Consider the following 23,187-nt stretch of genomic DNA (forward strand, 5'->3'; position numbering starts at 1 on the left):
ACGAGACCGCCTGGAGCGGTGAGCAAGAGCAGGGCAGGACGAGACCGCCTGGAGCGGTGAGCAAGAGCAGGGCAGGACGAGACCGCCTGGAGCGGTGAGCAAGAGCAGGGCAGGACGAGACCGCCTGGAGCGGTGAGCAAGAGCAGGGCAGGACGAGACCGCCTGGAGCGGTGAGCAAGCGCAGAGCAGGACGAGACCGCCAGGAGCGGTGAGCAAGCGCAGAGCAGGACGAGACCGCCAGGAGCGGTGAGCAAGAGCAGAGCAGGACGAGACCGCCTGGAGCGGTGAGCAAGAGCAGAGCAGGACAAGACCGCCTGGAGCGGTGAGCAAGAGCAGAGCAGGACAAGACCGCCTGGAGCGGTGAGCAAGAGCAGAGCAGGACGAGACCGCCTGGAGCGGTGAGCAAAGGGTCAGAGCTGAGAGAGACTGCCGGAGCAGTGGGCAAAAGGGTCAGAGCGGAGCAAGGCTGCCGGAGCAGTGAGCAAGGAGTCAGAGCAGGACGGACAGGGCTCTGTTCACACGGAACAGACAGGAAGGGAAAGACAGAGCCAGATACCCACAGGGTACTGGCAGTGAAGTAGCGAGTGGACCACAAACTCACAAACGGGAGTACAGAGACAACAAGCAGGAGTTAGATACGAGTTCAGACTCTGCAGAAAAAGGAAAGGAACGGACATAGAGAAAAAACAGGTAAAAGATAGGAGAGAGTACAGACTGGAACTGAGTGTACGGAGGAGACCGACACTGCAGCGGGATACAGGAGCGGGTCTGGGAATACGGCCCCCAGAGAGGCGGGACGAACAGGCAAGGAGCGTGTTCAGACAGGACAGACAAGATACAGGAGCGGGTCTAGGTAATCGGCCCCTAGAAGGCGGGAGGAACAGGCTAGGAGCGTGTTCAGACAGGACAGACAAGATGCAGGAGCGGGTCTAGGTAATCGGCCCCTAGAAGGCGGGAGGAACAGGCTAGGAGCGTGTTCAGACAGGACAGACAAGATACAGGAGCGGGTCTAGGTAATCGGCCCCTAGAAGGCGGGAGGAACAGGCTAGGAGCGTGTTCAGACAGGACAGACAAGATACAGGAGCAGGTCTAGGTAATCGGCCCCTAGAAGGCGGGAGGAACAGGCTAGGAGCGTGTTCAGACAGGCCTGGAAATACAGCCTCCAGGATAGGCAGACAAGAGAACACAGAACAGGACCTGGCACCTTCAGAGTGCAAGCACACACTGAATGAAACACAATGCTCAGGCAGGGATTGATTGGAGCAGCTGGGTTATATACCAGGTGACAGACAGCAATAGGCTGAGGACGCACAAGGGGTGTGACCCACAGCAGGTACAAAAAGCAGGAAGTGATCGGGCGCCGCCCTTAAGCAGCAGAAACAGACACAAATAGACAGCATGGAGGGAAGCCAGAGAGACATTCTGGACTGGAGATCAAGTGCGCGCTCTTGCACAGTGGGAGATGGACCACCATGCAAGGGCGCCGCCAGGTATGTTACAGTACCCCCCCTCTTACGCCCCCTCTTCTTCAGGCCTGCCAGAATCTTCCGCAGGGAATTCGAGGGCCAATCCTTCACTTCAAGGAGATCACTCCCACTGTCCACAGGAAAAACTGGTCTCATCTGGTTAGCTAGGATGCTACCTCCTATCCAGCCATCCTCAGCAATAGACGAAACGGGTGGAGTACCAGGAACAGCACACAAGGAAGTCTCTCTCCACATATTTTCAGGTGGCACCCCAGAGGGTACAGGAGACAATTGGAAGTCCTCCACCGGGTTGGAGGGGAGCAGAGACTTGGGGGTAAACTCTGCTTCGAGGTACATCTTGTCAAGCTCACAGGAAGAAATAGATGGGTTATCAGGTACAGGATGAGGAAAAGTCACTGTCTCTTTGTTATCTGGTGGTACCCCGGAGGATTCAGGAAACAACTGGAGGTCCTCCGCCGGGTCAGAAGAGTGCAGAGGCTCGGAGAAAACATCTGCTTCAGAGTACACTAGGTCGGACTCACTGGACGAAGCAGGCGAGGTATCGGGTACCGAGTATAGGAAAGTCTCTGTCCATTCACCACCAGGTGGCACCCCGAAGGGTTCTGGAGACAACTGGAGGTCCTCCGCCTGGTCGGAGGGGTGTAGAGACTCGGGAGTAACCTCTGCTTCGGAGTACACTAGGTTGGACTTACTGGACGAAGTGAGCGAGGTATCAGGTACAGAGTATAGGAGAGTCTCTGTCCTTTCGCTACCAGGTAGCACCCCGAAGGGTTCTGGAGACAACTGGAGGTCCTCCGCCTGGTCGGAGGGCTGTAGAGACTCGGGGGTAACTACCACTTTGGGGTACCCATTGTCAGGCTCACAGGACGGAGCGGACAAAGTATCGAGTACCAGGTGTAGAGAAGTCTCTCTCCATTTGTCATCGAGTGGTATCCCGGAGGATTCAGGAGGCAACTGGGGGTCCTCCGCCAGGTAGTAGAGGTGCACAGACTCTGAGGTAATCACAGCTTCGGAGCATCCTTGGACATGCACACCGGTTAAAGTGGGTGAAGCATCTGATGCCGGGTGCAGGAAGTTCTCCTGTGTGGAGTCTGGATGGGCAGTAGTCTCTTCGGGCAGGAGAACTGGTGCACTACCCACGCACATTACCCGTTGGGGCTTCTCCGGGATACAGGGAGATGAAGCTTCAGTAGGGACTTCAAGGTTGGGGTCAGGAGGTCTCAGGGAGGACAGACCCTGGCGTGACGGCTTGCCTCTACGTCTAGCACGTCTGGACTGCCTCTTGAGGTTGGGAGAAGTATTCCGGAGAGCGTAGTCACCCTGTGAGGATTCTGGGTGGGCAGTAGTCTCATTGGGCTGGAGGACTATTGCGCTACCCACACACATTACCCTTCGGGGCTGCTCCGGGATATTGGGAAGTGAAGCTTCAGCAGGAGCCTCCGGGTTAGGATCATCGAAGACCATTAGAAAGGCCACCAGGAAGGCCATTATGTCCAGGACGATAGGATCCTGTGTTTCCCATAGGGGGTTGATCCATTCCAAGGCATCACCCGCTAGGTTAGACATAATGAATGCCACCTTAACCCGATCGGTGGGAAAACATAGAGGGTAGAACTTGAAGTGTAGCATGCATTGCTCCACAAATGCACGACTTTGTCTTGGATCCCCATAGTAACGTGGCGGATCCGCAGGAACGAGAGCAGATAGATCCATCTGGACGGGTGCGTAATTAGCCAGGAACTCAGCTAGAAAAAAAAAAATTGTATTTATTTATTTTTAATGCATGTATTCGCTGGAAAACGTCTCAGAGAGCGAAGGCCGTGGGGCTCAACGGGAACCATGGCCTGAGCATGCTGTAATGCACACGCCCGGGCTGAGCGGCGTGTGCGTGTGATTCCACTGGACCGTGCCGGAGAGTGAATGCCTGGAGGGGCGTAACTAGGTATTCACCCGATCCGACCAGGGTCGCACGACGGCATATGACGCCAGTGCACCCAGGAGGAACCGAGCAGAGGGACCAGGTGCTACTCCAGGACAGACCCCGGACACGGCTGTTGACCCACACAGGGGAATACAGGAACAGACTGGTTAGGCTGGCACACAGACTGGTGGGAATAGGCAGGCACGACTGGTATGTGGGCAGGCGGGTATGCAGGCAGGGGGGTACAGGCAAGCACGGCTAGAGTGCAGACAGGAAGGCACTAGCAGGTAGGAACACAGGCAGGATAGGACCCAGTACACACTGGGACTCTGGAACAGAACCACAGATGTGGCGGACAAACACAGCAGAGTGAGGCCGCCCAGGGAGGTGAGCGAGAGCAGGGCAGGACGAGACCGCCTGGAGCGGTGAGCAAGAGCAGGGCAGGACGAGACCGCCTGGAGCGGTGAGCAAGAGCAGGGCAGGACGAGACCGCCTGGAGCGGTGAGCAAGAGCAGGGCAGGACGAGACCGCCTGGAGCGGTGAGCAAGCGCAGGGCAGGACGAGACCGCCTGGAGCGGTGAGCAAGCGCAGGGCAGGACGAGACCGCCTGGAGCGGTGAGCAAGAGCAGAGCAGGACGAGACCGCCTGGAGCGGTGAGCAAGAGCAGAGCAGGACGAGACCGCCTGGAGCGGTGAGCAAGAGAAGAGCAGGACGAGACCGCCAGGAGCGGTGAGCAAAGGGTCAGAGCTGAGCGAGACTGCCGGAGCAGTGGGCAAAAGGGTCAGAGCGGAGCAAGGCTGCCGGAGCAGTGAGCAAGGAGTCAGAGCAGGACGGACAGGGCTCTGTTCACACGGAACAGACAGGAAGGGAAAGACAGAGCCAGATACCCACAGGGTACTGGCAGTGAAGTAGCGAGTGGACCACAAACTCACAAACGGGAGTACAGAGACAACAAGCAGGAGTTAGGTACGAGTTCAGACTCTGCAGAAAAAGGAAAGGAACGGACATAGAGAAAAAACAGGTAAAAGATAGGAGAGAGTACAGACTGGAACCGAGTGTACGGAGGAGACCGACACTGCAGCGGGATACAGGAGCGGGTCTGGGAATACGGCCCCCAGAGAGGCGGGACGAACAGGCAAGGAGCGTGTTCAGACAGGACAGACAAGATGCAGGAGCGGGTCTAGGTAATCAGCCCCTAGAAGGCGGGAGGAACAGACTAGGAGCGTGTTCAGACAGGACAGACAAGATACAGGAGCGGGTCTAGGTAATCGGCCCCTAGAAGGCGGGAGGAACAGGCTAGGAGCGTGTTCAGACAGGACAGACAAGATACAGGAGCAGGTCTAGGTAATCAGTCCCTAGAAGGCGGGAGGAACAGGCTAGGAGCGTGTTCAGACAGGCCTGGAAATACAGCCTCCAGGATAGGCAGACAAGAGAACACAGAACGGGACCTGGCACCTTCAGAGTGCAAGCACACACTGAATGAAACACAATGCTCAGGCAGGGATTGATTGGAGCAGCTGGGTTAATATACCAGGTGACAGACGGCAATAGGCTGAGGACGCACAAGGGGTGTGACCCACAGCAGGTACAAAAAGCAGGAAGTGATTGGGCGCCGCCCTTAAGCAGCAGAAACAGACACAAACAGACAGCATGGAGGGAAGCCAGAGAGACATTCTGGACTGGAGATCAAGTGCGCGCTCTTGCACAGTGGGAGATGGACCACCATGCAAGGGCGCCGCCAGGTATGTTACACTTTTCTTTTCCTGTTTAGGTGTTAACGATGACTTTTGTTTAGCTTTTCTGTATGTAAATCCCATTTCCTTTAGGCTGTTTCTTACAGTTCGGTCACAGACATTGACTCCAGTTTCCTCCCATTCGTTCATTTGTTTTGGAGACATATTGCTTTAAGTTTCCGGTCTTGACGCTTTGAAGTCTTCCTTGGTCTACCAGTAGGTTTGCCTTTAACGACCTTCCCATGTTGTTTGTATTTGGTCCAGATTTTAGATACAGCTGACTGTGAACAACCAACATGTTTTGCAACATTGCGTGATGATTTACCTTCTTTTAAGAGTTTGATAATCCTCTCCTTTGTTTCAATTGACATCTCTCGTGTTGGGAGCCATGATTCACGTCAGTCCACTTGGTGCAACAGCTCTCCGAGGTGTGATCACTCCTTTTTAGATGCAGACTAATGAGCAGATCTAATTTGATGCAGGCGTTCGTTTTGGAAATGAAAAGTTACAGGGTGATTCCATAATTTTTTTCCTGAGAATTGAGTGATTCCATAATTTTTTCCCTCTGCTTGGTCTGAAAAAAATTACCCTTACTGAGTACCACATTTTTTATCTTGATTTCTTTTAGTGTTTCTTAAAGCCCTAAAGTTGCCATTTGAAATGACTTTAGTTTTGTGCCATGTCTGTGATCTGCTTTTTTTCAACAACATTAACCAACTGAATGAACATCTTCTGAGCCCGGTGATTCCATAATTTTTGCCAGGGGTTGTATCAGAATCCTAAGCCATTCACTATGAGACTGACAGTCACTTTGGACACAGTGTAATCTGCATCCCAACAGAGTCAGTGTTTTCAGTGTCTAAAGTAACTGTTAGCCTTATAACAGTGAATAGCTTCATTGGGGGTCTGTTGGGCTTTCGATGGAAACCCAGATGCAGGGATCAGTACAGAGCACTGTATATCTGTGAACCTAAACTTATGTGTGCTGTTTGTTAAGAAAACTGAATTATACTTCCGTTTTTGTTGTATACAGTGAAGGAAATTATTTGATCCCTTGCTGTTTTTGTAAGCTTGCCCACTGACAAAGACATGAACAGTCTATAATTTTAAGGGTAGGTTAACTTTAACATTGAGAGATAGAATATCCCAAAAAAAAGGTCAAGAAAATCACACTGTATAAATTATATAAATTTATGTGCATTTTGCAGTGAGAAAAAAGTATTTGATTCCTCTTGCAAACAATTAATACTTGGTGGCAAACCCTTGTTGGCAAGCACAGCAGTCAGTTTTTTGTAGTTGATGATGAGGCGCACATGTCAGGAAGAATTTTGGTCCACTCCTCTTTGCAGATCTCTAAATCATTAAGATTTTGAGGCTGTCCTATGGGATTAAGGTCTGGAGACTGGCTAGGCCACTCCATGACCTTAATGGTCTTTTTGAGCCACTCCTTTGTTGCCTTGGCTGTTTTGGTTCATTGCTGGAAGACCAGCCACAACCCATTTTTAAGGTCCTGGCGGAGGAAAGGAGGTTGTCACTCAGAATTTTAAGGTACATGGCTCCATCCATTCTCCCACTGATGCGGTGAAGTAGTCCTGTGCCCTTAGTAGAGAAACACCCCCAAAACATAATGTTTCCACCCCCATGCTTGACAATGGGGACGGTGTTCTTTGGATCATAGGCAGCATTTCTCTTCCTCCAAACACATCGAGTTGAGTTATATGCCAAAGAGATAAATTTTTGCCTCATCTGAACACAGCACCTTCTCCCAATAACTCACAGAATCATCCAGGTGTTCATTGGCAAACTTCAGACGGGCCTGCATAAGTGCCTTCTTGACCACAGGGACCTTGCGGGCACTGCAGGATTTTAAACTTTTAAGGCATAACGTTTTACCAATGGTTTTCTTGGTGACTGTGGTCCCAGCTGCCTTGAGATCATTAACAAGTTCCCTCCATGTAGTTTTAGGCTGATCTCTCACCTTCCTCATGATCAAGGATACCCCACAAGGTGAGATTTTGCATGCAGCCCCAGATCGATGTCGATTGACAGTCATTTTGTATTTCTTCCATTTTCTTACTATTGCACCAACAGTTGTCTCCTTCTAACCCAGCATCTTACTTATGGTTTTGTAGCCCATTCCAGCTTTGTGCAGGTCTATGATCTTGTCCCTGACATCCTTAGAAAGCTGTTTGGTCTTGCCCATGTTGTAGAGGTTAGAATCTTACCGATTAATTGAGTCTGTGGACAGGAGTCTTTTTATACAGGTGACTATGTAAGACAACTATCTTTAATGCAGGTAACGAGTTGATTAGGAGCATCTAACTGGTCTGTAGAAGCCAGAACGCATAATGGTTTGTAGGGGGATCAAATACTTATTTCTCACTGCAAAATGCAAATAAATTTATGCAATGTGATTTTCTTGAATATTCTCTCTCTCAATGTTAAAATTAATCTACCCCTAAAATTATAGACTGTTCATGTCTTTGTCAGTGGGCTATCTTAAAAATACAGCAAGGAATCAAATTATTTCCTTCACTGTAGGTGTATGCCAAGTCTTCAGAATCACTTAATTTTTGGAATTTACAATTTGTCCTAAAAAAAAAAAAAAAAAAAAAAAAAAGTTGGATGTTTGATATTTTTGAATAGGTACTCCAGGGAGAAGAGGAAAAACAAAACAAAAACTGGGTTGTCAACCCTGCTTTGGGGATAGCAATCAAACATACAATATCATTTTCTTTCCCTTGCATAGGCCGAATGACAGAAGGATCAGTTACCGTAAGTTCATTAAGAAAAAAAAAATGAAACCACAAACGACAAGCCACTTCATTACATTTTTATTTTATTTAAAAGATCTTCCACAAAATACCATGTCCATATATTTACGGTCGTGAAGCAGAACGTGTTGAGTATTTGGAGTTCCCACTTTAAAGTCAAATGTATAGAGCAATTGTTTGTTCTGTCTTTAAGCTTCCCCCAAACTGCAGATGGAAATAATCTAGAGGAAATCTGAGGGTATGGTGTTTCTTCTTGTATATTACCACAAAGCATGTCTTGTTTAGATGCTAGTGTTAGACAAATGGTTCTTAATGCAGAGAATGTATGTAGAGAAAGGAGAGTGAAAGTAATTGATATGCTGAGACACTGGAGGTAAAATTCTCTGCCCTCATCTTTTATCATAATACTGGTTTGAGATCCTTCAGTCATAGCTGCCTGCAACAAAGTTACAGCCATCAGCGACAGGAAAACGGGTATTTATTCATTAATACAACGTAATTTGCTCTATGCCACATTTCATATATTAACCTCCTAATTTTAGGAGAAGCGTTGTCGTAGACCACTTAACGGATTTGTCTAGAAATGGACCTCAAACAATAAGACTAGTGAATACTCTCTGTTGAGAGCTTTACAAGTGGAGCCAGCACCAATAGCAAAAAAAGGAGATTTGGAGAACAAGAGGCGAGATAAAAAAAAAAAATGTAAAAAAAGAAGAACACACAAACACTATAAATGTATTTTAGCACTGTCAATGTTCTGTCTGTAGACATTGTAGTATATTTAAGGCTCAATTTTCCAGGTTGAAGAGCTTAAAAAAAAAAAAAAAGTATTTCATTGTATTTATGTTAAAAATAATTAGGTAACAAAAACTTTACTAAGAAAATTCTACTTAGCACATCTTTCCTTTTTGGAGGAACTGCTACCTTTTCATGACTTGTGTCTCCATACTGTACATTAATTGCACAGTGGAGAGAGTCTAACCAGTTGTGAAGCACATTATAGAGTAATCTAGACACGGGATAGGATAAGTCATATAGATATATATAAGCCAAGGTGAACAAGTTATTTAGATAAATTTTCTCAGAGTTGAGAAGTATATTGAGCATTCTGTACAAATACAGGGAGGTGTTTGTGGAACAGGCTAAAAGCCAAAAAAACCTGGCCAAGTTTACAGGTTAGCGCTTGCCTGTCACTTTAATCCGTGGCATGGAACACACATATGCCAGGTACTACCATCTCAAGAGTCTTGGCAATACAGAACAAAACATGCAAGGGAAGAGGTGAGGCAAAGCACTAAAAATCCCAAGGGCAACCAAGTGTTAACAGAATATTAACAATCGCCCTTAAATTCAAAAAGAAAAAAAAACTATGGACAAATTTGCAGTTCTTCTCCCATGTCCAAAATGAACTCCGTTTTTAGAAGGGGCTTTCCGTGCAGGACATTGCCCTGCGACTAGGCAATAGATATCGAGGTGGAAACAGCACAATGCAGGTACAAGATACAGAAAAGCAGAGAACGTACTAAAAACCACTTGTTAACAGCTGACATGCATTCACAAGCTCAGTGTTCAGTTTCAGACAGGAGGGAGATGAGGAGTGAATGCCAGGAGGCAGGAATGGAAACTGCGGGGTTGATGTTCCGGAGTGACCAGCTTACTCTCTCCTTTATCCCTCCCAATGATCAGCTCAATCCTTCTCTTTTGTTCCACCAGCCTCCTCTCTGGGTTTGGCACCGCCAAAGATAGCAGAGTGAGGATTGGCTACTTGATTGAGCGGGGTTCCAACTGTCCTGGGTTTAAGCTGAAGTCGAGGTCTCTGTGCCCTTTCCTCTGTAGTAGGAGAGGAAAAAAAAAAAAAAAAGTTTAAAAGCAAAAGTATATTCCCTGCTATACAGAATATTAAGAATAAGTGTGCACAGAGCAGATATTTTCCACACAGTGATGGCCTAGGCTCTACAGACAGATTTTGCCAAAATTTTCAAGAAGGTTGCAGGTTTTGTGGAAAGAGCAATAGAGAATACAAATCTGCACACTGTTTAAAAGGGCAAGTTTTTGTTTTTTTCCTAGATGATAAATTGGGCTTATCTTTCGACACTTAAAAATTAAAATGACAGGTAGTCTTTATTGCATAAATCAATAGTACACATGAAAATAAGCAACTTTGTAATGTATATTATTAGAGAAATAAGCTTCTCTCCTTCTGGACTGATTATTCATGATCAAAATGCTCAATTCACAGGTAAAATCTGTAGACAGATTATTACATTACTGAGAGAAGGCAGTTGCTTCTCATACGATTATATGTAAGAGGAAGGAGTCCAAGAGGAAGGAGTCCAAGAGGAAGGAGTCCAAGAGGAAGGAGTCCAAGAGGAAGGAGTCCAAGAGGAAGGAGTCAGTCAGAGCTCCTCCCCGCATAGAATCATATAAACTAGCAACCATCATTTATGTCAGTAAAAAAGAAAAATCTGTCTTTACTGAACACACATTTTACCCTGGAATTGAGAATTTTAAAAATGAAAAATCAGTCTACAGAGAGAAAAGCAAATTTCTCGGATAAGATATTTAACAAAATTGTTTACTTTCATGTGTACTATTGATTTATGAAAGAAATTAAAACGGTTACACTTTGAAAGTAGTCTAACTTTATAGCTCATTCCACAAGAGACAAATCTGCACAAGCATTTTGGTGCATATAGGTCACGCGAGGCAGAAAGTGTCTAAAATATATTGATTCGTCAGGTGTAAGGCATTCAAGCTAGATTTTTGGTAAATTTAGGCTAGGTCACGTTACATTTGTGGGCATTGTCTGGTGTATACATTCAGGAAGTACACACCAGATGGTGGTCACTGCTAGGAGAAGGATAAGGACTTATTGCAAAGAAAAGAATACTACAAGGTATAGGTTTTTTACAGTAGACCTCTACATAGGAAAGTGCAGTCTGCTTTACTTTCCTATATATAGTTAAACAAACAGTATCTGAGTGCATATTTGTCAGACAGAAGCCAAAGAACACACTCTTGGCCTGTGTCTAGTGAATGGGGCCTATCGCAATATTACAGCATACATTGGGTAAAGCTCTTGCGCATGGATGCCGCAGACACCTATCCTTAGCCTAATATATTTTTGACAATGTGTTCAAGGTACTAGGAATAATTCCAATAACAAAAAAATAAAAAATAATCAAAGCAAAATTTTAAGGACCACTGCAGAAGTTTTTTTTATTCTATCCTCCATTATCCATCAGTAATGTGTGTACAGTGGACACATTAAAATACTTCGCAATCGCTGACTTCTACACCATATGGCTGCAGCTCTGACTGGCCAGCTCATAGCGGACCAATAAATTATTCCTTAATAGAAGTCTATGAGAGCCTTGTTCCGAGTCTCAGTCTCATACACTTCCGTTGAGAAAGTGACTTCTAGTCTACGCTGTAGCTGCTGTGTGAGCCGAAAAGTCGTAACTGTGGTCACAAAATGCAGAATAGGGCAGCAATGGTGCTGAAGAATCACAAAACAGAAGACATGGGTATTTTAATGCACAAATTACTTGATGGCTAAGAGGGGCCAAAAAAATCAATCGACTTTAGAAGCGGAAAAAATTGTTGTTTTAGGATAAAAAAAAGCCAAAACAGTCACATTCTTGAGCTTAGATTTACCTTTTATTCCCAGAAATGGTTTAGACATGCAGTCATTCAGCATTCTTAAAATACACTGCAATACCTCTGCACTGCTTTGTATTATACTTGTCAGTGTAAAAATTTAAATGGCAGGCTATTAGGCTTCTGTACATGGCTGACCTGGGCACCATTGAGAGCCCCCAACTGACAGATAAACCCAATGGCACCGGCGATCAGTGAGCCAATGAGGTAACACAGCATGTCCACTGCCTCAGTCTAGCCACTTAAAAATAGAGAAAAAAAATAATAGCTAGGTGAAAAAGCAGTAAGCCAGAAAGATTACCGAAATGTACACAAAGATAATTTGCAGAAAAAAATAAATCATTTCAAGAACCACACAGAAAAGAATTTATACTAATCCTATCAAACATCTTCCCAACCTTCTGTAGGTTCTCTGAAGTCCATAGAACCTGGACGTGGTCCTTCTCTGTAGCGTCCAGGACCTGAAGCTGGCGGTCCTCGCCGATCACTAGGTGGTCCACTGCGACCTCCCCGACCTCCTCTGCCTCCTAAAAAGTCATCATCTCTAAATCCTAAATAAAACAAATCAATATTTAACATGAAAACATATTACTCAGTAACATTTTGCTAAAGGGAACCTGTCATGTCAAAAATGGCTATTAACTTGCAGACATGGGGTTAACCTGCAGGTTAATAGTGTTCTGAAGCCATGCAGCCACCACACAGCGAGCCCTGATGAAGGGAAGAAATTAACTTTATTCCTCCTGGCAGCCTTAGCGTTCAGTCATAAAAGACTTCAGTCACAGCTCAGTACATAGTTCCACGGGAGTGGTTACAGCCGCCTCTCTCTGACTGACAGTCGGCTCAGCACTGATGCACTGCTGAGCTGGCTGACAGTCATTGTCAGGAGCATGGTTCCAGTTGCTGCTCATTATGTATTGAGCCGTGATTGAAGCAGCGCATGCCGCGCCTCTACGACTGAAAGTCAGAGGTTGCCAGGAGGAATAAAGTTAATTTCCTCCCACCAGCAGGGGTCTCAGTGCAGTGGTTGGGCAACTTCAGAACTCTCTTAACCTGCAGATTAATAGCAGTTTTAGGAACGACAAGTTCCCTTTAAGGGGGTTGCTTAGTGAAAACCAGTTATCACTGGTCCACTGGATAAGTCATAACTTGTTAACCGGAGGGAGGACTGCTGGGACCCACTCCAAATCGGCAGAACAGTGATCTTTTATCCGTGTTAGAATGGAGCAGCAGTGCGCGTGTGTACCATTCATTCTCCGTGGCTCTGCAGAGTGCTGTGCTTGGCTCTTTCTAGCAGCCCTATATTATTATTATTTATTATAGCGCCATTTATTCCATGGCGCTTTACATGTAAAGAAGGGGTATAATACAAGAACAATTACAATAATCTTGAACACAATGTGACGGGCGACTGGTACAGGAGGAGCGAGGACCCTGCCCGCGAGGGCTCACAATCTACGAGGGATGGGTGAGGCTACAGTAGATGAGGGTAGAGCTATAGAAAATGACCTGCGCCTCTGTTTTGTAACAGTGATAAAAACTCCCCCATCTGCTGTTTGGTGCACGTCCCAGCAATGGGGACACCCACTGAACATTAAGTTCTCGACTATCCAGTGGGTAGATAACTTGTTTTTACTGGACAACCCCTGTATTGATGAAAAGTTATACTGCTGTCTATTACACGGTTACAGAGCCTTACCATTAGTGCACACAAGTACCCAAGGCAATCGTCAGTGAGCTCAACAGCCTGGACTCCAGACCGATACTGCACGTGGACAAGTCTGCTGCATCTAGCCCACAGAGATTTGTGCAGACTGGATAGAATTATATTTGCCACCTGGCTTATCTGAAAGACGTATTAGAGGTCTACAGGCTGTAGGATATTCTAAAGTCACATTGCTTCTCATTGTACATACACTCATCACCACCATAGGTTTATTCTTTTAATTTTTACAAAATTTGCCCCCTCAATATTCACCACTAAAATAATTAGAAAAAAAAAAAAAAAAAAACCTGGACAAGTTTGATTTTGCCACATTTTTGACAGTGAGAATCATGTTGATGGGACATTTTTATAAACACAAGGAACAGTGGTGGAATTCCTTTTTTTTCCTTCAGCAAATTCACCGCATTTGGATTCTTCCCCCCACCCCCTATTTTCCAGTACTTGGAGTGATAAAATGATTGGTTCAGGAAAAATATGTATCTTTTTACCATGTTAGCCAGTAGATAGAAAAATATTTAGATTTGAGAGTCCTCAGTGATTGATACCTTTTAATGGCTAACTGAAAAGATGGTAACGAATTGCAAGCTTTCGAGACTACGCAGGCCTCTTCATCAGGCATAGTATAAGACAAAATCTGAAGAGTCACATATTTATACACAACAGGACACAGATTTAATGCAAGAGATGAGACAAGTGACGTAAAGCAGAACTATCAGTATGGGAGAAGGATAAACAGTTGTGGCCGTAAATATTGGAATAGTGGTGTATAAATATGTGACTTCAGATTTTGTGTTTAATCTATGCCTGATGGAGGCCTGAATAGTCTCGAAAGCTTGCAATTCGTTACCATATTTTCAGTTAGCCATTAAAAAGGTATTAACTAGTGTTGAGCGAGTATGTTCTATTAACCCTGTCTATTTCTTACACATTCCTCACATGTAATAAAGCTGTCAAACAGTTGCAAATCATGCACACAGGAGCGATTCAACCATATCACCAAGCAGCTATAAATACTGAGAGCTCGGCCTGAGCATACTCGGACAGAACATGCTCTCTCAACCCTAGTATTAACCACTGAGGACTCTCAAATGTAAAACAAAATGATTGGTGTCATTCAAAACTACAAACTCATACTGCAAAAAAAAAGAAAAAAAAGGCCTTAAATAGAGCTATGTCGATGGAAAAAAAAAGTTATGGCTTTTAGAACTGGAAAAAATAAAAGCTCAAAAAAGAAAAATTTAAAAATTCACTACTTATTGAAGAGTTAATAAATAAACTGAATAGTATGGCCAGAATACATATAAAACCATACACAAAAACAAAAACAAAAAAAAACTGACCAGCACCTACTAACAGAATTAGGGCTCGCTCACAAAAGCGTATAAAATCGGACGAGTGAAGTCAGATTAAAAATCAGATTGCACTTTGACCAATGTTATTCTATGGGGCAGTGTAGATGCTGAATCGCCCTGAGGGGGGAAAACAAACTAACAAAAAAAAAAAACAGCATGCTGCGGGTGCATCCGAGAATCGGATTGCACTTACCCATACCAGACTTTGGATGCGTGGGAAACATCGGACTGCACTGGGATGTATTCCAAGTGCTGTATAATCAGCCTCGATTCTCTCACACAAGAAAAGGGACCCTGGCCCTGCATTGCAGATGAAACGCGTAGGGAGCAGAGCACCTCACACCTGATGATACCTTGGGCATGGCATGGCGGGAATAGGACCACTTGAAGGGTCATGATAGATCTGGGTACCTGACTCCTGAGCGTTTCTATATACAATTGAGAGCTACGATGAATTCTCACCCTGTGACAGGAGTATTGTAATGACGTATATGGCGTTTATGACCTAGCAGCTCATGATAGGAAGGTTCGTGTGTTCGTCACCATTTAATACTGCCAGGAAGGATTCCTTCCTATATGATGGCCTCCGAAAGGGACGTGGCACCTGTGTTGCATTGTGATTTGATAATTGCACTGTCTTTGGGGGGGGAATAGGACCGTTTGAAGGACCATGATAGATCCGGGTACCTGACTCCTGATCTTCATTCTGGGTGAGAGAGTTTTCCAATTTTCTTTGATAATTGCACGGTCTTTGTACTTTAGGTTCGGCTGGAGTGATCTTTTATTAATTAATTTGTATGGTTTTACTTGATTAAGATTAAAAGTTATGTTTTAGTTACCACACATTGCTACAGGATCTACAGAGACCATAATCCTGTCAGGGACACTGGATGCGACAATGAAAGCCTTTTGTGAGGGTATGGTGCAATTGCATCAAAACACGCAGCAAAGTATAAACAATTTTAATAGTCGCAAATTTTTTTTTTTTTGTAAGGTGGAGTTGCAGATAAATTTAGCTACTTTTGGCGGTTTCACACCAGTTTTAAAGAAGCTCCTTCAAAATGGGCGGAGCTGTGGAGGAGGCGGAGCAGGATGGGGCATAGCCATGACTGCCCATCAAATTAATAAAAAGTGGTGGTGTTAACATTTCAGGAGAGGAGCATGCCACTGAATCAATTTGGTGCATCTTAAGTGGCATATGCTTCTATTTTATTCTGTCAGCACGGTCTTATGACCTCAGTCCCATAAAACCTTTGCAGAGGGTTAGGCTGTGTGCCCACAATGCGTTTAAGCGTTTCCGCAAGTGCAATTAAGCCGCGGAAACGCTTAAAAACGCTTGGTAGAAGGCCTGCCATGTTCCCCAATGATAATCCGCATGTGCTTTGCACATGCTGCGGAAATTTTCGCTGCAGATTATCATTGCGGAAAAATCCTCAGCACTACCAGTTATTTTGCGTAATCGTGGCGTTTTCGTCGCCGTTGACTTGCATTGAATCGCTTAATATCTGAATGACCACATGTCCACATGCAGATATTCTGCAATTCAATGAGACTATGGTACCTGGGTCTGGAGAGGAGGAGGCTCTCCTCCAGACCCGGGTACCATAGTACCTGTAAAAAAAAAAAAAAAAAAAAAAAAAAAAAAAAAAAAATTTAAAATAAAAAAATAAACATTATATTCACCTTCTGACGGCCCGTGGTCTTCTCTCCGGTGCGTCCGGTGTCTTGGGCGGCTCGCAGTGGTGTAAAAGGACCTTCCATGACGTGACCTGTCACATGACTAAAAGACGCCATGGAAGGTCCTTTTACACCATCGCGAGCCGCTCAAGACACCGGAGAAGGAGACCAGGGGCCATCAGAAGGAGAGTATAATTTTTATTTTTTACCATTTTTATCCTTTTTTTTTAAACTATTAACTTGGTCACACTATATAAAGCCATGCCGGTTGCATGGATTTATATAGTGTGACCAAGTTGTCAAGCACTTTTCCAAGTGATGCTAAAATCACTTGTAAAAACGCTTGACAACCAGCATGCGAAATCGCATGTGCAAAAAGTGTGACATACGCTTGTCCCTGGAAGAAAAAAAACATGTAAAATCCGCATGTGTTTTTTCTGCCAGGGAGATGCAGAAATGCACAGGAAAAATCCGGAGCATTTCTGCATAGTGGGCACATAGCCTGAGGGTGTTTTTTTCTGCACTCCAGTGTTCTGAGCCTAAAGATAAGAGGAGAAAAATGCCACCAGTTATACTGTTACCAAACATGTACATGTTTTGCGAGTTATTTTTATGCCAACTGTCACCCTCAGCCACCTCTGCTTTCTGATGGAAACACAGGGCGTTGCAAAACTGAGTGTACAACAGGTGGCGTGGCGTAGCGCCATTAAAGGGACTACTAGCACAGAATGAGTGTTCAAACCAAGTGCAGGCGCTCGGTGCATCATGACTTGGCCAAACCTTTAAATGCATCTTCCCACTTTTTCCATCCATCTCCCCCTCTTCTCTGGCTCTATGAAGCCAGAGCTGATAATCAATGAAGAGGGGTGGGGATTGAGGCCATGCGTTTATGCACCAAGCGCCTGCACAGTCATTGTCAGGGACAGTCAGACAGCTGACAGAGTCCCTCTAAATCCCAACTGTGCTCCACCACAGTGCATCAGCATAATCTAGAAGGGATGTGTCGCTTTCAATGTGCAGGAGCCTTGTTTTGTTCACCAAGTCCAAAGTTTCCAACAATGGTTCCATGTTTGCCACGGCCCACTTTGGCATTCAAGTCTCCCATGATCATGAGGAAATCTTGTTTTGGCGGCTTGTCGATTTCCTCTTGAACTTGATCATACAATAGTTCAATGTAATCCTCCTCTGCATGTCTTGTTGAGTAGACTTGTATAACCGACATGGATTTGTGCTCCTTCTAGGCGTATTGAAGATGACCATCACTAACTGCACTGTACTTCAGGACAGCACCGGCCAATCTTCTGTTGAGAATGAAATAGACACAGTTTTTTCTTTGGTTATTGTTGCCAGAATAGTAGACCAGACTGGAAATTTCAGGATGGAGACCATCTTGATTAGCTAATTAGTAAGCAGAGTCCTGTTCTGTCCATTTCGACTTTGACGATGTCGAGTTTGCCTTCCGAACTTGATATTTCTGAAGCTTTTGATCTTCCCTTTCGACCAAGCGATATCAGCCCCAAGAACACCTTACAGCTTTGATCCTGGCACGTCATGAGCATTGATCATACTCCGGTCGACCATCGGCTCTTCCCCATTAGCTTGTTGAGTGCCTTCCGATCTAGGGGTGCATCTTCCTGCACTATCGAATTCCATTAGTTGTACTCGTCATCAAGTTTTTTTTGTCACAATACAGAAGTAGATTGCCAGGCATCTCTTCTGCCCAGCAATATGGCACCCATGAAGGAGCCACACTTAATCAGCATTGTATATGGTCAACACAAACTGCCCCATTGCACATTGCCCTGCTGTCCATGCTGGCTCTGGGCAGTATCCCAAGTAGTGGACAACCACTTTAATGAGTCTGTGCAAAGGTCAGGTATGAAATCACTTAAAGTGACTGATGAATCCTTTATTCGCCATGTATAGAGGTGTTTTGAGTCATTGTAATCCTGCCTGTGATTATAACGAGTTTGCTTAAAACTCTTCCTGAATGGACGGGAGGTATAAAGTCTAAAAAAAAAAAAAACAGGGGCCAGTGTAAAAACTGCAGGATTGCCGCACAGCCAAAGTTCGCTACAATACAAGTGAATTTGATCTCATTGTGACTCCATTCACTTGTATTGGGCTGCGATGTAGCAGCGACACCTAGGGAGCTTTGGTCGCTCTACATGTCCCCTCATCCTAAAGAAATTACTACAGATTGTGCCCTAGTCTACAGAACAAAACGGAGAAGTGAGCTGCAAAAAACAGGACCTGTGCGCTCCGTCAGGTGAAAAGGTGTATTTTTATACAATCAAAAAGTGCATTTTGAATTTGAAATCATGTTATATTCATTTTTTTCTTTTATTAAAAAGAGTGTAGGTAATAGTTTTAAGCAGCAAAGACTAGAAGAGACAACATAAAGGTGTGCACAAAAAAATTACTTTAAGTGTAAAAAAAGAGAAAAAGGGGAGAAAGCAAATTCTTAAAAGTAATTGGTGTTAGTGTAAAAGAAATAACATCAGCTGGATGACCCCCGCACCAGGAAAAACCAGTGAAAGCCCTCAGGAAAAATAAACGTAACCTTTACCAGAATTGAAGTCATCTTGTGAACCTCCTCTAGAGCCGTAACTATCGTTTCCTGAAAAATAAGGTAACAGCAACATGAAATCGAAAACTGAGCAAACCAAAACATTACAGGATGAGGTGGGAAACCCGATACCCATCCACAACAGCAACATAACCACCATAAAAATACAGTTCTCCACTAAAATGAGTAGTCAAGATCCACCTACACCCAAACAACTAGAACTTATTCTTCGCCAGCAGCGACCAGTGATGAATGCAGTCATTTTATTCCATTAACGGGAACAGAAAATCACTACATACTTTTGCCGGTAGACCACGGACCAAACCACAAAAATCACAAATTCCTCCCCAAAACACGCATTTCCACATTATATTGTAAGAACTAGATTAATAATCCAATTAATTTCTTAATTATCCCATCTATTCAGCCAGCGATTGCATGTAGTTTCCAATAGTCAGTGATAAAATAAAAAATGTATTGTGTATTATATAGCCATGTAGAACATAAGATGGTGTAAACAAGATAAAAAAAAAACACATAAAAATGTATTAAAAAAAAAAAAAAAAAAAGAGAACCTGACAGCAGATACATGGGCAGCATGTATCAGACAGTGACTGTATGATTTAACCAACATATGTTTGGATCAGAAATCCTGCAGTGTTTCAGATAGATATATATATATATATATATATATATATATATATATATATATATATATATATATATATATATATATATATATATATATATATATATATATATTCTAAAGGGAATCTGTCACCAGGTTTTTGCTACTTTATCTGAGAGCAGCATGACATGTAGATAAAGAGACCCCCGATTCCAACGATGTATCACTTCGTTTACTGAGTGCAGCAGTTGTGACACAATCAAAGATTTTAGATGTAGCAGAGTTCAGAAAGCTATAACCTGCCCACGCCAGGATGAGTATGTACATTGTCTATTGACAGTAAGCTGCTCATCAGAGGAGGGGGAAGTGGCCAGACCAGGGCTCACATGTGCTGTAGTCCAGGCAGTGATAAACTCCTGGTGATAAAACATTCATCATATTGAAACGGCCCACAGCCTAATAAGGGACATCCCTGAAATCTGTGTCTCAGCCCCAACCTTATGTGGTCTTCGAATTACTTGGCAAAAACCTGCTGACAGATTCTCTTTAGGAGATGCTGTGCACAGAGCCAGGAAGGCCAGCTTCTCCCACCTGCTGACAGCATTTTACAAATCTCTCCCTATAAACACGTTTGGGAGAGAACAGTCACTCAAGGGGACCATCCTTTTCAAGTAGTCTCTGGTGTGACTTGGTCCAAATGGGTCTTAAAGTATGTGGTTCACTGAAACGCCACAGAGTTTAAGAATCAAACATACCTGGCTAACAATAAAGAGGTAGTGTCCAATACTTGCTGCCCACGGATCAGGCAGCATGGATCAGCTGTCAGGTTCCCTTTAAAAATGGTCAATGGTTTCACTACACATGATACTATAATGGGTAAGCACTCAAACATGAACACTAGCACTGTATTGTCCCCAAGAAGAAATGCCTCTGGGAAAATTAACAGACTTTACATGGAATGAATGATACTGTTAGTTCTATTCTCATTGATTCTGTATAAAGAAAAAACCCTGCAGGAAGTGTGAGGCACAGTACTGATGCATAGACTCTGTGGGTGCAGAAAGACAGTTCTGCAATACAGCCTAAGGATTATTTATATGTTGTAGTAACGTTACAGTGAGAAATCCTCATAACATTAGAATTTAAAACCATTAATGATGTCTGGTCTAATGATATTGATGACCTTTTCCTTAGGATAGGTCATTAACCTGTGTATGTGTGGGGTGACGCTAGTAACAATGATTTAATTGGGGCTTTTTAATTTATGGTTTTCATGTATTTAACATACAGTATCCCCCATAAGGTCATAAAAAGACTTTGGGTGGGCATTTCTACACATTTCTTTTTAAACCTGAAACAAAACAAGTAGTAAAATGTTAATTTAAATCATTTCCAATAATTAAGCTTAAAGGTCAGCCATAATCGTTCACAACACAAAGCTCATTGTATGACTAGGTTAAATGAAGAAATCTAAAATATTATGATAATTATTGATTGTGAAAAAAAAATCTTCCCACTTCATTTAGTCGTTCTTGAGTATCTACGTATACAAAAGAAAAATTTACTTATAGAGACTGGCATTGAATAAACCAGTCCTAGAAAGAAACCGCTGAAATAAGATGCGCCAAATTTACCAAGATGCCCTTTAATAAATTGGTCGCACCATAGGCTGTCTGTGCATCACAAACTGAAATGTACACCAGTTAGGACAATGGTGTGTGCCAAAATTTGGAACAATAAAAGGGGTTATCTGGGCCTTTGCTTATTTTTTTGTATAGGACTAAGCATTTAAAGCAGGTAGTTAGCAAGCAGAACAGCCAGGCAATTACTGTCAATCTCGGCTGGCTCAGAGCGGTTACGGACCACTCCTGCTGGCGATTTTCCCGTTTACGGTGGTGAGGTCAGGTGGACAGAGCAGCATCTTCCCAATTGTGGGGTACCGGCTGTAAATCAGCAGGACGGCGGCAGTGACACCCACCCAGTTGACAGAGCAGACCAGAAGAGAAAAAGCTGCTGTGTTGACGCGAGGTCAAAGTAAGGAGAATCACCGCCTTCGCAAGCAAAGATTGTTGCCAACTACCTGCCTGCTCTGCACAGGGACGATCTCTGCCGGCTCAGGCAGTGATTCTCTTGCTTCCTTTGACCTCACGTCAACAGAACGGCTCTCGCTCTTCCAGTCTGCTCCATTGACTGGGTGTCACTGCCGACAGCTGAGTCACAGACGGCTCCATCCTGTTAGGTAGAAGATGTTGCTCTGTCGATGTGACGTCACCGGAAGCAGGAGAATCACCAGCAGGACCGGTCCGTGACTGCTCTGAACTAGCAAAAGTCGACAGCAGGCAGATAGTTAGTAACTACTTCTCGACAAGTTCTTAGTGCCATACAAAAAAATAAATTAAAGGGGTTATCCAGAATTTTGAAAAGTTAGAAAAGTGAAGACGGACATTGATACACTTTTCCTCAGAGTGTAGAACAGAAAAACCTCCCTAATTTAGAGAGAACTATAGATTTTACAGAACAAAATGCATCCCTAACTAAGTTCACACAGGCATACAGATTCACTCCTGAACTAACTGGGGTAGGATGTACTTAATTGACTATAATGGGGTCTGTTTGGTTCTCTATCATTTGAATGGGAAAAAAGACAAGCTACATCTTTCCACACTTTTCCGGTAAAAGTTAAAGGTTGCTTAGGCTTTCTAAATGCCTAGGGCCCAATTTCGTCAGTTTTTGGTGTTAATACTAAGTCACTAAAATGATTAAAGAAAATCCCATGGGCATAATTAGTTAATCTAAGCGAGACCCTTATAGATCATTAGTGCATATAATATATAACTACATACTCCAACAGAGAAATAGATGTCAAACAGGAGAAACAAAGGAGTATCTCTTTTTTTATAAAAATATACACGTTATTAGAGAAATAGATTAAAAATCACATAGAAATCACATAAAAATAGACATGCTGGCGCAGCATTTTTCAGCTCTTTGCACTCCGGCCTGGGCCAGATTTGTTCCCCAATAATGGGTAAGGTTACTTATTCATGAAGATCTTAGGATTACTTGGGGCACAATTTCTAGACTATAGAAAACAACCTCTTCATATAAATTTCTATTTATGTTACCTCTGCTCCTTATCCTAGATTTATTATTAATGTGACAGTCAAACTTTTGGTCACTGTTGCTTGTACCCGGAATGTTTATTACCATTTCTGTCTATCATGTCTATTTTTATGTGATTTCAATGTGATTTTTAATCTATTTCTCTAATAAAATCGTGTATATTTTTATAAAAAAAAAAAAGATACTCCTTTGTTTCTCCTGTTTGACATATAAGTCACTAAAATGGTTAAACGTATAAAAATAAAAAAAAACATGGGGGGGGGGGGGGGGGTTTGCGCAAAATTTTTGAATGACTGCATTTTGATGCAAAATACCTCAGTGAAAACAACAAGTCAAAAAAGAAAAAGGGACTTTAAAAAAAAAAGAAAATGCAAATGAATAAATCGGGCCCTTAGTGTGTGTACCTAGGCTACAGAAAACCGACAGTTTGTCATACTCATTTTCAGCATACTGCATTGTTGAATAGACCGGTGACCATTCTCATTCCTAATTTTGGAGGATCCGGTAACATGCCGACTAGCGTTCTCCTGCCCAGAG

General features: G+C 43.8%; 1 protein-coding gene across 3 annotated transcripts in view; it reads right to left on the minus strand.

Moving 5' to 3' along the window:
* Nucleotides 1-7,963: 7,963 nt before the first annotated feature.
* EIF4H (eukaryotic translation initiation factor 4H) overlaps nt 7,964-23,187 on the minus strand; it is a 37,910-nt gene continuing 22,686 nt past the window's right edge. For 2 of the 3 annotated variants that reach the window (XM_073665184.1, XM_073665183.1), the window contains 2 exons: nt 11,974-12,126; nt 7,964-9,745 (listed from right to left, as the gene is read on the minus strand). In XM_073665184.1, coding sequence (XP_073521285.1) covers nt 9,603-9,745; nt 11,974-12,126 — 296 coding nt within the window. In that variant the 3' untranslated portion in view covers nt 7,964-9,602. Of the gene's footprint in view, nt 9,746-11,973; nt 12,127-18,899; nt 18,951-23,187 lie in introns of all 3 variants that reach the window. The other variant, XM_073665182.1, reaches the window with a different exon arrangement.

The sequence above is a fragment of the Phyllobates terribilis genome, unplaced genomic scaffold (assembly GCF_046119375.1).
Source record: "Phyllobates terribilis strain yellow unplaced genomic scaffold, ASM4611937v1 Scaffold_2__4_contigs__length_985480577, whole genome shotgun sequence".
NCBI classification, from domain to species: Eukaryota; Metazoa; Chordata; class Amphibia; order Anura; family Dendrobatidae; genus Phyllobates; species Phyllobates terribilis.